The sequence below is a fragment of the Rhinolophus hipposideros genome, assembly GCF_964194185.1.
Source record: "Rhinolophus hipposideros genome assembly, chromosome: 15".
In the NCBI taxonomy this organism is placed as follows: Eukaryota; Metazoa; Chordata; class Mammalia; order Chiroptera; family Rhinolophidae; genus Rhinolophus; species Rhinolophus hipposideros.
In genome coordinates, this window is record NC_138061.1 from 50,883,066 (window position 1) to 50,901,639 (window position 18,574).

An 18,574-nucleotide genomic window follows, 5' to 3' on the forward strand; every position below is an offset into this window, starting at 1 on the left:
GCTTTGGAGTCCTTAAGTGCATCAATCTAAGTTATAAGTATTCTTCATTCATTAAATTTCCAGAACTATGTCTGTGATGTGCATTTGAGTGTAGACTTCACTCTTCACCCAATACCATATCCCAAAGAGTCATACCACAATGAAAATTCTAAGCCTGGCAGTTCCTGCAGGGATCATATTGCTGGTTTAGTATGATCTGGAAATGCCCTTTGGAGACTTGGTTCAATTTGAACATCCTTGGTGCAAGTTGCATCTGGAAGCTGGGTCTGGGGATTGCTTCAGCTCCTAAGACACACAAGGATGACTTTTTCTCTCAGCCTCCACGTCATGTTGAGTCACTCTCAAAGACCTATGAGCCACTGCTTAGCACTATACTGAAGAAGCCCTGGGCATATACTGTCTTTTGAAGGAGGGAACTACCATGTTTCCCCAAAAATAAGACCGGGTCTTATATTAATTTTTGTCCCATTAGGGCTTATTTTCAGGGGATGTCTTATTTTTTCATGTACAATAATCTACATTTATTCAAATACAGTCATGTAATCTTCTAGAACATCATCATAACATACTGAATGCATCTGTCTGGCTGAGATCTTAACTGGGGCTTATTTTCGGGGTAGATCTTATTCTCGGGGAAACACGTTAGCTCATGAGTGATGATTTTGTCCCCATTCTTCACTCTAGCCAGAAAAATGTTTAGCCCCGTGCTGAAGTCTTTATGAATAAAGTCGGACGTTTTACCACTACCTCCTAAGCTAGGGATATTGTTTGGACAGAACACCACTCCCTCTGATCCTGTCCTCATGCTTTCAGCTTTTATATGTCCCCCAACCCCTCTACCCATGGTTGCATTCTTACCTGTTTGGCTAAGTGGATGCCGGGCCACATCCTGCTGTCCCCATGCAGAACAGCCAGCTTGAGAAGCCTGAAGACTGGCCTGGTAGAGAGACTCCAATTCTGAGGTCTCCTGCTCTGTGTCTTGGTTCCAGTGTGGATGCAGAAAGATATGGTTTCTTTCCGGATAGGCCACACAGGTACGGGGATTGTTGGGGGAGGACTTCATTCCTGGCCCAGGGACCTCAGGTTTAAGCTGAGAATCACAGAGCCTTGTGACATTCACCCAAGAATCCAAAGGCAAGGAAGTCCCCAAGTCACTATTGCTGCCTGGCTCCTTAGGCCTAGCATCTCTCCCTTGAGATGGCTTCCCTTGGTACATACCTGCCTCTGCCAACCTGGGCTGTCCTCCCAAGAAGCTTCACCATTAGGCAGCACAGAGTTCATGGCAAGAGAAGGATGATCAGCAGGCTCTTCCCAGGAAGGAAGCCTGTTCCTGCCATCCACAGAGGGTTGCTGTTTTGCCCAAGGCCAATGGCCTTTCCCTTGCCCCTGTGGGAAGGGAGGCTTAGAGTCAGCAGGGGAAGAGTTCTTCCTTATACTATTTGGCAAACTTCTATCCTGGGAACCTGCACCATCCCTTGGGGAGGTGCCTTGCATCCTCTGGAACTGCTCTGCCAGAGAGCGAACAAGCCCCTTTGTGCCCGGAAACTCTGGCCTACAGGGCTCCTCGCTGCCTCCGTCCACTTTTGAAGTCAATAAAGTTTTGAGACTTTTGGCTGGGAGGCATTGGTTAGTTTTCTGCACAGCATCAGGAGAGTGAAGCACAGATGAGGAAGCAGCAGGCATCACAGCGGGGTGGGCTCTACATGGGGGGAGGCTGGGCTGAGTGGATGGACTTGCAGGGCGACAGCCCAAGCTGTGTGCATCTCCTCTCTCACGGGTGGCTGTTCCAGGTGGGTGCGAATAAGGCATCACCTGGGATGAGTCAGCAGGATCCCTCTTTTCTTGGATTAACTGTTCTTGATCAATGCTTCTTCCTTCTTGAGGGGGGAACCTGGCGCAGCTGCCGTAGCCTTGCAGCTTACCCTCTGGCATACCCAGCGGTTCCCAACCGTGAGGAGAATTCTTCTCAGTCCTCTCTGGTGTTTTAGGTAAGCCCTGCCTGGGGAACACAGAGGACTCAATACTGTCCACCTCAACTGAAGTAAGAAGGTTCGAGGCAGACCTACTGGGGGGGTTGTGCTGTGAGGCAGACAGGGCAGATGACTCTGGGAATACTGATGAGTGTGACTCATGGCAGGAAGCAGGTGAGTAGACGAAAGAACTGGCCCCAAACTCTATATTCGTGTAGGGTTCCAGTTGGGCCTCCCGGCTTAGCAATACTTGGAGCGGGACAGGCTGTTCACTGAAATAAATGGAGAAAGCCAGTCATAAGCTGCTTTGAATAACGAGATCAGCTACAAAAAGAACTGTTCATTTGGTTCCCATTTCTAGCTATCCACAGAGGGAACAGTGAAAATAAATGGAAAGACAAGCACGAATCAACAGTTCGGAGATTCACAAGAGAAGGCACAGCTCACACTCAATTAACAAGCAATATTAATCCTTTTTATTACATTCCCTCACCAAAGTCACACACAGTAATATTAAATAAAGCCCTTGCCAATATTCTTCACTACCTGTAAAGCCCTATTCCAATCATATTATACGTACTTGCAAATAAAAAAAAACAAAAATTGCTAGTCCCACATGCACATGACATGAAAAGTAAGCAAAGGCTGGAAATCACTCACACCTGGCGTATGAGTCCTTAAAGGCAGATCAGTCAAAAGAACCAAAAAGCCACATTTGCAGAGGACAGGATGATTTGGGCTCATGGGATTACATAGAAATCAACCATTTCAAGAGTGTTTTCATAATCTGGATTTGGTTGTATTTCTCACTAAAATGTTTCCCCAAAGTAATGCAATGTGACTGTGTCAAGATTTAGAAATGGAAGTAGGGATTAACTGCATTTAGTTGGTTTTTCACTAAGTGTTTTGTATTTCTGACCTAAAAAAAATATGTTAGAAGCACTCAAATAAAACCTCGATCACTCACATACATCAAGTGGCATAAGTTTTATGGAAGGAGTTTAGCTGCCTAAAAGCCAATATTCAAAACACATCGGATCAGATTCTCAAATCATCATTCAATTAGTGGAGTATACTATGGGAGAAAAGTAAAAGGAAGATCCAAGCTATTAGCATTAAATTTGAATAATAGCTATAAACTTTTGTGCGTACAGTCACTCAGTTACCCTTAAAACATTATGAAGAGTATAATACTATACTTAAGAAGGTTGGACAATTAAGTTCACAAACTTTCTACAGTGCACTTACATGGTGTATGGGAAACCTAGTGGAGTCAAACACACCTGGATTTGAATTCCACCAGTTCTGTCACTTACTAGCTGAGTAATGCAGGGTACCTTACTTATCTGATCCTCTGAGCATGATTTCCTTATTTAAATAGTATCACTAAATAACAATCCCTACCCTAAGATTATTGTGAGAATTCAATAAAATAAAACAAAATATTTAAGATTAGTGTCTGGGCATGGATAGATGTTTGAAAAATGTTAGCTGTTCTTATAATATTTATATTCTGAAAACTACGCAAGCTTATTAACAGCCACATTTTACTTTTACTTAAATCTATTCTAAGTAACAGCCAAATTCAAGGGCTAAAATGTGAGAACTATACCAATGGTCAAGGGGACTTTTTTCCTAGTCTCACTGACCATAGGGAAACAAAACAAAGGGAATCTTCATGTCTCTTCTCTATGGTTTCATCAGAGCAAGGAAGACTGCTTTTGCTGCTTCCATGAGACAGGAAGCACAGAAATCCCCAAATAAATCACATGGCTTCACCTGCAACATGAAATGTAGCTCAGACTATCATGTCTAAGAACTTAATATATACAGATTTAATAATCGCATGATTGCACAAGTCCAGGGACAAACTTCCCCACAGGAAATATGGATAAGTGGTCTAGTTAGTATGTTATACTTTCTGCATCTTTTTGAGGAACTATTAAGAAAAGGACTGGCAGTGGGATGAGCTTCACTGTAGATCTGACCTGAGAGAACACATTTTTTCAGAGGACTCTTGTCTTCCCTGCTGTCGCCAAGACAATGAGAGCTCTGGCTATGGAGCATCCAGTCACTTCCTCCCCTGGCTTACATAAACTACCCAGGCTCTACCTTGTTGGCTGAGGGAGAGCCCCGCCCTGTGAGGGGGGGCAGGCTGTGGGCTGCGACGGCTGCTGCGATGACTGCTGCTGCTGCATGCGATCCTGTAGGCTCCGTGCTTTTCGAATACTGATTTGCAACTTCTTATCGACTAGGGCTCTGCTGTGCGTGCTAGAGCTGGCACCATGCAGGGCAAGTCTGAGTTTAGCTAAAATGCAAAAGAAAATATAGCAGAAACAGAACACAAAATACAAACAAAAATAAAAGGAATAAAACTGAACCAAAAATGAGCAAAGATATGCAGTAAAACTCAAAATATGTAGCAGGAATGTAAGGCATGGACCATGCATATGCTGTGCAGGGCACAGAGCTGGCTCTGGCTTTACAAGGAACATTCATGGAAGCCATGGAGGCCAAACAGGTTAATTCAAATTTAACAAACAAACAAAAAGCTAAACTAAAATGAGTCAGGAAGAGAAGCAGGTGCGTCCATCTTAGAGGTTGCCACTCGTCCTTTGCCACTGACCTGTCCGACTCTGGTCTCCACATTCTGCTCCCAACTCCCCCTTCCCGACTGCCAACAGCAGAAACAAGACCCAAACCTGCATCTGTCTTTACAGAACACAGCTTCTTGCAGGTCACATTTAAGAACCCGATAGGAATTCTAAGCCTTTGTCCCTTCCTATAAACTAACAGTGTGGCGTACCAGAAAGCAGGGGAGAAACAGAAAGAAGCAGATTTGCAGCGCAAAGTCACAGCCTGGGAATTCACAGCCAATGTGTTTCTTTCTTTCTGCCACAAGTTCCACTTGACTAGTCAGTGACTAGAGAAAGAGCAGACTAATCTCGCATCTGAGGTCTAACTTGTTTGGGATAAGAAGGTAGGCACGGCTGGGTCATGCATCTCTGGACTCCTCTGAGGTTATACCAGTAAATATCCACAGGCCACAGTGACAGCGCCTAGCACACCCAGAAATCAGCAGGGCAAACATAGCTAAAGGGTCTCAGTTTGGGAGAGACTAAGGAAACGTAAAAGTTGCTTTTTATCCCATCTGAGCGGTGACACTCATCACACCTATTGTGACGTTAATCAAATGTGCCACAGCCACAGTGGTGTTACTTACAGATAGCTTCGTTACAGACAGCCAAGGCTGCAGCACAGTCTCCTTTCTGTTCCAGATGCAGCGCTTCTTCAAATACTGAATCTGCCTCTTGCAGGGACCTCGCAAAGCCGTCACTCCTCCCTGAAAGGGCCAGTACTTTTCATTTTCATTACAATTGGTGCCAACTTCTCCTATGTACTGCTGTTCCCCTTCGGTGCACACAGATCCTTGCTGCTGAGCCTTTGGTACCTTATCAACCATTCACTGCATTAAGAATTTTCTGAAACACGTAGGTCATCCATTTTTGCCTTAACTAATACCTTACCAAGGCCCTGAAAGAGACCATGTCATTGTCCACCACATATTCCAACTCTAAGACCTCTTAGGGGGTCCCTCAAGGAAAGAATAAAGTATTGTTTATAGCAGAAGGGTGGGTTCCTAAGCCTGGAACTGACCTGATTTTCCACAGGGCAACAAGATATATCTTGCCCACCAGTATCAGAATACACCTGATCTCCACTAAGACCTCTACTGCTGTGGCTTCATACTCTGGGGAAATCTATCTGTAACACTTCTTTCCTACATCAATCCACAGTCTTCTCTGCACTACCCTGGAAAAGCAGTACAGCCCTTGGGGACAGATGGTCTACAGTTCCTACCTCAATGTACCTGTTGAACCGCCTTTGTTGTTGGTTTGCATGCACATAGCTTTCTTCAGCACTAAGTATTTAATTGTGCCCTTGTTCACCAAACTGACTGCAAAAGAGTCACCTTCCCATACAATGAGCATGAGATATTCCTTCCTCCCTGCAAGTGAATGTGTGCCAAAGCAGGTGCAGGAGAGTCCACGTACAGTGCCAGATGAAAAAGCGAGAAAGTACTGAAAGGGCCACTTTTGTAAAAGAATCCTCAATTTATGTACCCCTTTGCCTTTTACTCACTCATAACCATAAACTGGCAGTAAGCTATAAGGGAAGTGCACCTACAATTGGAATTAGTGGGGAGTTTTTCCCAAGCTCACAAGAAAAGAAAGTCCAAATGTTGGAGTCATTCCTCCCATAATGTCCCGTTCTTCCACTTACCTCTACCAGTTGGACACGGTAAGAAAGTCTCTCCCACAACCCTAACATTCACTCCCTAATTCACCATGGCTTTGGAGACCAATGGGAAGGCAGTGGAAGTAGCAAGTTGGTTCTGAAGAACTTAGCATTCAGATTCTACGCGACCTCCAGAGATGCAGTCCCCCCAACCTTCAAGCCTGAAGTTTTCTCAGAATGTTTGGAATCAACTGACTACAGCCTTTATAATCAGCGGTGGTGGCTGGAGCCATTAAAACAAATGAAGCTCCCCAGAGAGATACAGACAAACTAGTCGATCAATCACTGTACTGGATTTTAATTCTTGCTCTTCCATGAGATGCTGAACCAAAGTATATTGACAATGAAATATAGTAAATTGACAATGAAATATAGCCGGAGGGATTCCCTCTCAACTTGAATGTACTACCCAACAGGATGGGAGAAAAGGCAAGTGAGGGAGGTGAAAAGGCCCCTCTTTCAAAAGCAACAAAAACCTGAGACACCAATGCAGGATAGCTTGAGGACAAAAAGGGAAAATAAAAAACTATCCAAATATAGGGATAGCTAAGAAATTAGGAATTTAAAACTATTTTGAAAACAAATACAATGCCTTGGAAAATATAAATCACCAATTGTCTTAATCAAAAGACTATAAAATTAGAGGAGTAAAGCGACCCCCAAATAGGCCCCAAATGAGTCCAGGAAGCTTCTCTATGTGTTGATAAAAAGAGGGAAGTGATCAACAGAAAGCAGCCACCCAAAACGGCACTAACTAATTTTCACACTACTTTAGCACACTTTGTTACATACGGGGATTCTAAATGTTAAGAGTAATAAATTCGTTTTATTTTTTTAAAAATGAAGATATTGATTTCCGGGCTGATTTAAGGTAGATACCTCAGTTTTTCTAAACTTCTATTTTGAAGGCTAGTGTCTTCTGGGACAAAGTGACATCCTAAAGCAACTGAAGAAAAAAGTGACTAATGTGGGGCAGTCCATGAAAATCGGATGAGATTGGGGCATGAATCAGCAGGGAATCAAAAGGCAATCAGGTTCTATGTTCTTAGAACCTGTCTGGTGGCTCCACTTCCCTTGAGCTCCAGATGGGAAATCTCAAGGGTATGTTTCTGCCCAGCAAGTAGAATTCCCCCTCAGTGTCAGTGCCCTTTTCTGCTGTTTCTGAATTGGGACTAGTTTTATTTATACCTTCTAAAGATGTTCATGGGAAGTATTTTTCATGAACAATATACAATCTCTAACCTATAGGCTTTTAACTGATTTCCCCAAAATCAGTGCTTGTCTCCAATCAACAGGCCTGTTACCTCCTATTTTAACTAGCTCTTCCTGAAATGGCTGAATTAAGATACAGTATAACTTTGCTAACGTGAAGACAGAGAATTTACGAGCTTGAATATTTTTTTCTTCTCTCTCTCTCTCTCTCTCTCTCTCCATCCCCATCACCCACAACCTAATGCTCACAACAATTACCCTGATTCTGCAGTTCATCCAAGTCCATAAAGCGGCTGGGATGAGGATTAAACCCTTTAGCTGCCTCTAATTCCTTCTCTCGTTTCCTTCGTAGTTCCTGTTCCTGGGCCCTCTTGGCCACCTCTTCCTGCAATTCATCCAATTCACTTTTGGAAGGTATCTCCCCACCTGGAATACAAGCAAGGGGGAAGAGAAGTAAGTGATCACGTTTCCGTAACTAAGACAGCACCTGAGGCAGTTATGGCCACTGCACTGCTTTTCCTTTGGAACTCTTGGCTTCGATTTGGAGTTCATGTTTTGAATATTGCTTTCCATATCAGATTCACGGCGAGACCTGAGCCATGAATTAATAGTAATAGTAGTAGTAGTAATAATAATATGAGTGTTTTAAAACAATATGACAACTAACATTTGTTGAGCATTAACTATGTGACAGGCACAGTTTTAAGCACTTTTACATATATTATTTCATTTAATTATCAAAACAACCTATGCGGTAAATACTAACCGAGTCATAAAGAGGGTAAATAACTTGCCCAAGGTAACACAGATGGTACATGGTGGTGAATTAAAGTCAAATATGAGGTGTCATCAAACAATACAATGAATGTTTAAATTTCAAAAATTTCTAACAGTAAAAGACACATTGCCATTAATCCCCCTCAAAATACTCCCCTTCACTTCAAACACACTTATCCCATCATTCTTGCCACTTGCTGAAGCAGTTCTGGAAGTCCTCTTTCGTGAATGTCTTTACTTGCACTGTAGTGGCTGCCTCGATGTCCTGAATCATTTTGACTTTGGGGAAGAGCCAGAAGTCACATGGCGCCAGATCCAGTGAATAAGGTGGATGAGGACACACCATAATGTTATTGACAGAAATTGCTGTATACCAAAGTGATGTGTGACATGGAGCATTGACATGATGGAGGGTGATTTACAGCACACTTTAAAATACACATTCTCTCAACCATAGCTCATACCCTACTGACTGCACCGAACAAGTTGAAACTTGTCACACACAGTTACTAAGGTTCGATGCACCGCTTCCCGTATTGAAGATCTCTGACTTTCCGTTGGATGACACTAGGCAGCAGCATTCATCGTATTTTGTGATCACAACAGAATGGCTCCACATCACACATCACTTTTGGTACAGCAATTTCTGTCAAGTAGAAACATTATGATGTGTCCTCATCCACCTTATTCACCAGATCTGGCACCGTGCTACTTCTGGCTCTTCCCCAAAGTCAAAATGACCATGAAAGGAAAACATTTTGAATCGATTCAGGACATGGAGGCAGCCACGACAGCGCAACTAAAGACACTCACAAAAGAGGACTTCCAGAACTGCTTCAGAAAGTGGCAAGAACGATGGGACAGGTGTGTTCAAAACAAAGGGGACTATTCTGAGTGGGATTAATTGCAATGTGTGTTTTACTGTAATAATTATTTACTTAAACATTCACCATAGTTTTCGATCATGTGTCGTATGTTAAATTCATAATCCATGCTCTTAACCACTAGGGAGCATTCTCCACCATGTACTGCCGCTGACTCACCAGGAAGCTTCAAGCAAGTCAATTTCTGACCCTTAATTTCTACCATCTCCTTATGAGTTTGTAAAATGTCCACAGTAGTAAAAATTTAATTTTATCAGTGTTCATAGATGGAACCAAATAGATCTAAAAGGATGTCCATGTTATATTAAGTGAAAAATCAAGTGACAGAATAGTATGTATAGTATGACTTCACTTTATATTTTTTATAAAGATGGTAGTAATAAATCATCTGTATACTTGTGTAAGCATAGTAAAAGATGTAGAAAGATATATACCATAATCGTAATACTGGTACCTTCAATTTGAAGAGACAAAGGGCAGGTTGCTAAATTGTTGGATTTATTTTACTTCTGTAATTTTTTAAAAGAGTAATGAAAGATACCGGACAAAAATATTTGTTCTGTGCCAGACTAAAATGATTGGATAAAACTGTGAGGCATAACTAGGGCTCACTATATGAGGATGGTGGAGTAGTATGGTGTGTGAGAAACTTGTCGCAATTCCTTGCTACATCTCTTTTACTGGTTTAGGAATCCCATTGGTAAATTCTATCCAGCCTGTCCAGAATTAGGACTATCAGAAAAATAATGAGACTTAGTCTTTAGTGTGCTGAAAAAAGTATTGGCTATCTGAAGAAAAGAGAAGAGGAAATAGCCTCATGCATGATCACAACTTTCTTAAAGCAATGTTAGCTAACATAAAATAAATTAAAATGTGGGAAATACCTCATGAAGCACCATCAGATACGTACACACACACACACACACACACATACACACACACACTTTATAAGTGAAGTATATGCATGTACACATATATATGCATATATATGCACACATATACTATAAAAGCTGAGTATATATTATATATATGTATACCTTAAAATATATATTATGTGTGAAAATATATAGTACAATATATAATACATACTTCGATAATACATAGTTATATAATATATACTTCTATATGCTTATATAATCTATATTTTGCCTTTTAGTTTTTCCCTCTGTTTAGCCAAAAGCATGACTACTTTTTCTTTCTGTTCTGCTTACAGCCGTATTACTTTACTGCATCTTATGAGGAGGTTTATCCAATAATCTATAAGACAAAAACTGAGCAGACAAAATTATCCTTCAAAGCCTCAGAAAGGCATCAGGTTAGAGACCAACCATAGGTCCCTCCATAGTTCCAACCTGGTCATGCCCCCCCAAACTGCCCCACCCTACCCAGCACAGGACTAGATCAGTGACAATTTCTTTGCATGGGCCTCAGATGAGGTGCAGAGGAGCTCACTGGATCCACTCACCAATCAAACTGTGTCCTCTTCCCTCTGGCAAGCGGACTGGGTGTCTATGGCATACTGCTCTCTAGTGGGTTCTCCCCCTCCTCCAGTCAGTTCAGTTGGGGACCAATTGTGAGTGGTTTGTTCCCAAACCTGTTTATGCTGGTTGTACTTTTTCCACTTAAGACATGTAACTAAGTATTATATAAATAGATGATATATACAGTGTGAAAAGGAGAGGTGTTTCTATGAAAACTACACTGTTGCCTTGGAAAGACTTGTCGATGAATTTGCTTAAAAAAACAAAAATTGTGACTAAATTGAGTATAAACAAGATAACACTAAAAGATTGGTGGGAAATTCGTAAAAATCTAGGCATATTCCACAGTCTAATTAATTGATTTTTGGCTGTTTTGGGTTTTTTTTTTCTTTTAAGAAAACTGAACCTGGAGTGGCTGGTTAGCTCAGTTGGTTAGAGTGTGGTACTGGTAGCACCAACGTTGCCGGTTCGATCCCCACATGGGTCACTGTGAGCTGCACCCTCCTTAAAAAAAAAAAAGAAAACTGAACCTGAAAATCATAGCATATTTCTGTTTATACAGGAAAGACAATGGAGAATTCCAGACAACGGACCCATGTTCAACAACAAAGCACTGCTCCTATACATGCTTGTAAACAAGTGTACACTCATCTATTTAAATAATTATGAATATATATGATAAATATCAACACATGTAAACAAAAGTGGGAAATAGAGCAAATGTATAACTTCGTTAGGAAGCATGCATTGCTGCCACAGGTTTTTAACTATAAGGTACTCCAGCCCAGGAGTACCTTATAGTATTGATTCACTAATTTCATAGATACCTGCTTTTGAGGCATTTTTCTGCTCTGCTCAGATGTCAGCAACCTACAGTACTCACACCTAAGAGTTCGTGCCTTTTATTACTGCTGTGTACCTCCCTTCCAGCTACCTCTAAGAACTTTCAGTGGCCATCAAGAGAACTGGTGGTCAGATTAGTAATGTTCCTGGTATCATCTCGACAGGCTAGTACATAGTGTTCTGTCCTCCTCTCTTTAGTAAGCTGGCCACAGATTATATATCTAGAAGCTCATTAAATCAGACCATAGTTAGGTTTCTGCCCACACACTCTACTGCTAATTGATATAACACACCAGGAAAACAGGGGTTGAAACTCATCTTTTACATATAGTTGATCTCTAAGTTAGTAGTGCCCAGAACTCATCAGTAGACTAAATGATACCGTACACTCACCACCTTCCCTCAGGCTTTGAAAAAAGTCTCCGTGTTGGGGAGACTGCCTAGTTATCACCTTGATTTTCAGCTCTAAGTAAAGGATTTATTTTGATCCAGTCAGACTGGGTCTCTACTTAAGAGGAATATGCACTAGAAGTATATATGTGTGTATATGTGTGTGTGTGTGTGTGTGTGTGTGTGTTGTGAGAAGAATGCAAAAAGGAGCTAAAATCTATGAATACCTCAAATCTCTACCTTAAACTCCAAAAGTCCTTTATCTTCAAACATTGATTTGTTAAAATGCTGGCTTCCCTTAGAGAAAGCATAGTTTAAACTACTTTCAGTCACTTATACCTAGTGTGAAGGAGTCACGTCCTTCATTGACAGCTTGTTTTGAGAAGGAGGGAGTCTGAGGACACAAGGCACACTGAAGAAGAGAAAACCACAGGGGTACTGGGCAGGACATAGAGGCAGGGGTGAGGGGAGGTTTGACCTGATCGTTTCCTGGTTTTGCCCACAGTCTACATGTTTCCTTTTGTCATCTCAGTTCATAGTACTAAACGAGGAGAAATCCATTCCCAAGAGGCTGCCTCGATACCAACGAAAGCCCTCGGACTTACTCTTCGAGTTTATGCTACGGACAGTTCACCATATTTGGGTTCCTTCTTGCTCCCACAAGGGCTCTCTCCAAGGCAGAAAGAAACAATTAGGCAAGTTGTGATAGAAAACTAAAAATAGATAAATCCAAAGATGGAGCCGCTCAATCGCCTCCACATTTACATTCTGATGGAATACTCAAAGTGCAACGGTCCTCTAATTTCAAATGTGCTCAGGTGAGGCTGTTTTCCAAACAACATCAGCAGTCAAGTCCAGTCCTCCAAACCCACTGTCCTTCTGCTTACCTAAGAGGGGCTGGTTCTTCAGCCAGCCACTCCTAGATGCTATGGAGTCCGCCTCCAGGATGCCACTGCTGTGAGACTTGGGGATGTGACGCCAGGAAGGTGTCAACCCAGCTGATCTCTTAGCACTTGAATCCCTTCAAAAAGAGAAACCAGAGTCTAGTGAAAGAAAGCATCACAAGGGTGGTAAGAAGGAATAGGCCTCGGACAAAATTCCCTCACAGGAACAACAACAAAGCATTGAACTAATATGAAGCATCTGCTAGGCTACTTCTGAAAAATTATCATACCCATTCCTTCTCCCCCGTCATCTCACCTCAGTCACGTTTGTGCATCTAGCCGTATCTGGCACAAAACTTATTCAATGAATTAACACACATATGCTCTAATATGGAGTGCCTTCCTGTTTCTTACACCTATGTAGCATCTTCTCATGTGTAAAATTGAACAGGGTCCTGTGGCCAGGAAAGAGCAGTGGGAAAGTATGAGGATGTGGTTATCACCCTCTAGAAGATCTAATCACTCCTTTCAAAGCAGTTAGGAAAATTGCCTCTATAGCAACTCAGTAAAAGCAATGTATGAAGATCCGAAAGTTATAAAGCAAACTGGGCTCTATGGAGAGGATGCAATGAGCACTATTAAACTATCATTGCCATGGAATTATGAATTATCATTGACTTCATAAAACAGGGGGTCCCCATAATCCTGCAAAGAAACCACAGAAACTATCCTAAAATAAAAGGCAAGAATAAATAACAATTGGGTTTTCTCTCTGACCTTAGGACTATATAAGTTTTGATTCACTAATTCATTCTTTCAGTAAAATTATTTACTAAACAATGATTTTACACATAGTACTTAAAAATTGTTTCGCCTTTCTCAAATGCCTTTGCTCTTTCTACCAGCAGGGGGCGCTGTTGCCACAGAAAGTAGATAGAGCGCAAGACTTTGCCTGCCCACAAGAAGGTAATCAAGTCCACCTATACACTTGTGTGAGTTGAAAAGCCTCTTGGTGGCTCACATTGCTGCAAAGGACAATGCCGCTATTCAAAGACCAAACAGTACCTGCAGACACTGTCGGGCAGAGCGGCATCCAGGCTGACAGGGCTGCTGCTGTTCCTCTCACTGCTCTCATAGCCAGATTCCATCCGCTGAATTAGGCGGGGGTGCTGCTCTAAAAGGTGAGAGCCCGGCCGTGCTGGGCCCCAGGGCTTGTACTGGGGGCTTGGTGCAGCAGTTTTAAAGTCGTAAGTAGGTGGCTTGCTTAGTTCATCTGGTGTAAATTCTTTGGCTATCGAGATCAAAGGAGAAGTATGAAAAAGGAGATAGATTTAGCATCTACCTCAAATCAAGACATAACACCTCCATCCACGCATTTAATGAATTTACATCCCCAAAAGACTCAACATAAGGGTAAAAATGTACCTAGCCAAGTCTATCAGAAAATCCAGGGTTTTAAAACACATCAATCAACTTTATTCAAAAGCCCAATTGTTCCCTAATTATCTCCTCACCTGAATCCTCAGAAAATGGGCTAAGTTGGGTATAGCCACAGTGCTTCCTTTTGTCCTTACTAAAGATACTGTCAATATTCAGAGACTCCCGTTTGGGTCTCCATGTTGGTCGATACTTGCTAGAAGAACTGGATTTTGACTCACTGCTGGTGCTCTCTACTTCCCAGTCACGAGAGTGTAAAAGCAGGTTTCTAGGAGGTTTTCTATCAGTCTGGTCTCCTCCTCTCCCTCCACAGGGAGATCCTAGGTTGGCCTGAGAAGCTTGGGATGGTCTGTTATGGATCATATTGCTGACTGTCTCTTTAAAATCCCTTAACCTGCTGGTGCTGCCAGACGGTTTAGAGGCGTGCCTAGGCGCCTGCTTTTCTTTCAGTGTTTCTCCTAAAAACACAAAGAATGAAACAAATACAAATGTGTAAAGTGCTCATGAATACCCAGACCCCAACGTCGAGACAGCAAGGAAAGCCCTTTGAGCAGAAAGGAGAAGCCACAGTCTGGAGTGGGGTTGGAGGGTGACAGAGTGAATCAGGAAAGAGAAGCGGTGCAGAGTGGCTTGCCTTCACTGTGGTACCCTGACGCCTGGGGCTCGTCGCCTTTCCTCCTAACCCGGCCAGAGCTCCTCTTGCGCTCTATCAGAGACCCTTTCTTGGATGTGAGTTTCTGATTACACTCGCTATCAGTCAGGTGTCCTAAAAGAACAAGGAAATGGGGGTAAGCTAGGAGCTGAGGCTGACCGCCATCCTCTCGAGAACTTAGTCTCCCTGGGGGATTTGTGGGAGTGCCACAAACTCAGTGTACCCATGGACTGGAAGCGGTAGGGGCAAGGCCACCTGATTTAAGTGTAGCAGGAATCTCTCAGTAGATAAATTCAAAGAAGCTCAAGTAGTTAATGGGAACTTCCAAATTCACAATGTCCCCAGAGCAATTACCAGTCTCAGTCCCCCTCATAATCTTTCCCAGTGACCCAAAGGACACATTACTTGGTCATTTTTAAAAGGTGAAAGTTTTCAAGATTGTATGAAAATGTCGCATACCAATATATCTTCACTCTCATAACTAGAAGACAGAGCTTTCCTTTTATTTATTTAGCAACACATACCAAGTGAAGCCTAACTGCAGGACCTCTGGTTTTATCGCAGGTGCCCCAGCCTTTGCCCACAAGAGCGACTTTAAGACCCAGTTCTAAATCTTCCTTAAATGGGAATCATTTAAAACGTGAGTCATCTGAACTTTGAATAATTCTCCTTCTCATCCCCAGCCATGCTTTATCAAACTTGGCTTCACCCAGAGATTACACTTCATAGTTCCTCAATACCAACTGCTGGGAAAACCAGGAGAGCTGGGCTTTTTTATGTAACTTGCCTTGTTTTATGCCCAGCGTATGTGAATGTATGCGTATGACTTGACAACCACAAAGGTCAGATCCTAAAGGATATAATCATCTAAGGTGCTGGGGGCCAGAGGTGAATTCAGCAACTGAATTAAATTGGAAGACAGGCTTAGAGAAAATCCCCTAGGTTTTCAAACTGAGAGTTAACAGAAACTTGTTTTCATATTTAGTATATAAAGATTCTTGGACATATTCAGGTATTAGCAATGTAGTGATATGGTTACATATTTTCAATCAATTACCAATGTGATCTTTTTTTGCTTTTATCTGATCCTTTGCTACTTCTGGACCCTTAAGAAAGATTTCAGGAAGGAGGAAATCACTTAGAGGTACTAGACCTACAAATGTTAAACCAATGGCGGTCTGCTCCCCCACCTCCAGCCATTCACAAACCCTTACAACATAAACTTGACTCTCCTGGAAAATATGCCTTATTTATCCTGTGACTTAGCTTATCCCTGGTTCAGTTTCAGAAATATGGTTAAAAAAATCACACTTTGCAGTAGTCATTGAAACAATAGTCATCTAACACAATCGAACATGAATCTGACCAAACCTCTAGATCAAATTTACAAGAAATACAGAGCACAGAGAAACAGTCTAAAGTTTACTATAGGGACACAATCAGCAAAATTTAGAATGTGGGGAATCTACAGGACAAACTACCTAGTTCTTCAAAAATAAATTGCAAGGAAAAAACAGGGAAGAAACCTATAGATTAAAAGAAATGCAAAAGACTTATCAACCCATCGCAATGTTATAGACCTCATTTGGATTCTGAGTCAAACAAACAAACCATTAAAAAATTATGACATTTATAAGATAATTGGATATTTGAACACTCATTGGTTATTTCATGGTTTTGAGGAATTATTGTTAATATTTTTAAGTGTGCTAATGGTATGGTTAAAAATGATTTCTTATATTTTAAATAACACAAAATAAAATACTTATGGAAAAGGTGGTATGTCTTGGATTTGCTTCAAAATAATCCAGGAGTGGGGGAAGTGGGTAGAGGTACAGACAAAAATAGATTGGCCATGAGTTATTATTATTGAAACTGGGTCATGGGTACATGAAAGGGGCAGTACACTATTCTGTATTTCTGTATACTTCTGAAGATGTTTGAAATTCTCTATTTAAAAAGAAAAAGAAAAAAAAAACCACTCCCAGAGTATAAACCCCCAGTCTCTAGCCATGAGCTCTAACTCCCAAGTCTCTAAGCATATGAGCATTGTTCTGGGCCACAGGTGATGAACTTTCCGTCTCAGCTGTCAGTCACTAACTGTCCTTCCTTTTATGCCCTGTACTGATGTCTTCCAGTAACACAGGCACACTCTCCTATGGAACAACAGAACAATATAAGAATGTTCTCTGCCTGGAATTCACAATAACAAACAGGCTAGATTTCATTCTTTGGTGCCTCTGTCCTTGAGGAAGCCGGGCAAGGCGATGAGCAGGTGTCCCCTTCTCTCAAAGCCCTTCCCTTGGGACAAAGTCTGGCAAGAGAACATGATGAGGTGCAAGACCACAAGAGTTCACTGGGGCACTATGAGAGAGACAGGGATCAAGAGCACCGCCGGAGAAAAGCAGATTTCAGAATAAACAATCACATAGTTAATCACGTTACAACGGTCCTTACTGACAGGCTGTTGTTGACAGGAATGGGAGCAGTGGAAAATCATCATTCACTCAGAATTGCACTGCTCCTTTTGATCCCATTCAATTACCCAAGTTCTGTGCCTTTCTCCCTTTGCATGACCAACATTTCTGACTTTCCCCAGTTACTTTTTCTTGGAAAACCCTCTACGCAGGAACTGAATCAGGCAAGCAGGATCCACTGCATAAGTCCCTACCTGTGTCCCGACTGCTCTGAGACGTGGACTCATTCTCCACATTATAGATGACTGTTCCCTGAGAATCAGAAGAGAAGTGACTGACCACAGACTCATGGTGGGGGTGTTTGTAGGGATAGCTCTCCGTTGAGGAATCTGTTCGAGTATCACTTGAGATGGAGGGCTCCCTCCCTGAGGGAAGGAGGAGACACATATGCAAAAGTAAGGAAAGAGAGAAGGACCGTGACAGAGAGGGGTAAAGAGTTGGATGGCAACAAAGGTCCATAAGGCAAGAACTTCCTAGATGGAAGGGTGAGAAGGATATACCAGAGCCATTCTTCCCAACACCCAACTTCCAGATAACCCAGACATACAAACAATTCCTCCCACTCCTGCCCCTACCTTGCTGAAGCCCTCACTTTGCCTGCCACTGTGAAAAACTGTGGGGCTTTTAGAAAACCTATGGGGGAAAAGTGGAAGAAAGGAAAAAGTTGTGAAAAGTAAGATCTATTTAGATGAAGAGTCCCAGGCCAACCTGGCATACATAACCCCTATCCCATAATTTTTCTCCTATACTGCCAGAAATGTCACTTTAAATTTTTTAATTGACATTATAAGCATTTTTAGTATCTCTGAGAAATTATAGGACTGTTACTTATACTTTAGTGTGAATTGGCTCAATCAGATTACTTTCCTGTAAACACCTAGCTGAGATAAGCACAACAGTGGAAATGGGTATTTGATTGAAGGGAGAAGTAGAGCAGGTCTGGGAAGAACACCAGTTACTAAGCAGGAGGGAGGTACAAAAGGGAGGGGGAAAGATTCCAAATACAAGTGTCTTCTCTTTCAAAATTATATTCAGGGCCAGCCCTAGATCTAGAAGTGGAAAAGAACGTTCCTTTTTCCTCCTTTTCAGAAATCAAGCCCAAACCAGTAGGGTTATATTTCTAACATAGGAGCCTCTGTGGGCTAACCTGAGTCTTTAGCCATCAAACTGCAAATTGTTTCTACAGAAAAACATAATTTAAATTCCAAACAATTGAATCAGAAGTGAACAACTGGTTCATAAGCTGAGGAACATCACATTGCACTTGG

General features: G+C 42.0%; 1 protein-coding gene across 1 annotated transcript in view; it reads right to left on the minus strand.

Annotated features, from left to right (window-relative positions):
- USP54 (ubiquitin specific peptidase 54) overlaps positions 1-18,574 on the minus strand; it is a 117,779-nt gene that overhangs the window by 12,027 nt on the left and 87,178 nt on the right. Inside the window, 10 exon segments of the mRNA XM_081075067.1 lie at positions 859-1,248; positions 1,251-2,242; positions 4,083-4,278; positions 5,194-5,313; positions 7,740-7,907; positions 12,744-12,877; positions 13,806-14,031; positions 14,255-14,635; positions 14,812-14,943; positions 17,501-17,671. Coding sequence (XP_080931193.1) covers positions 859-1,248; positions 1,251-2,242; positions 4,083-4,278; positions 5,194-5,313; positions 7,740-7,907; positions 12,744-12,877; positions 13,806-14,031; positions 14,255-14,635; positions 14,812-14,943; positions 17,501-17,671 — 2,910 coding nt within the window.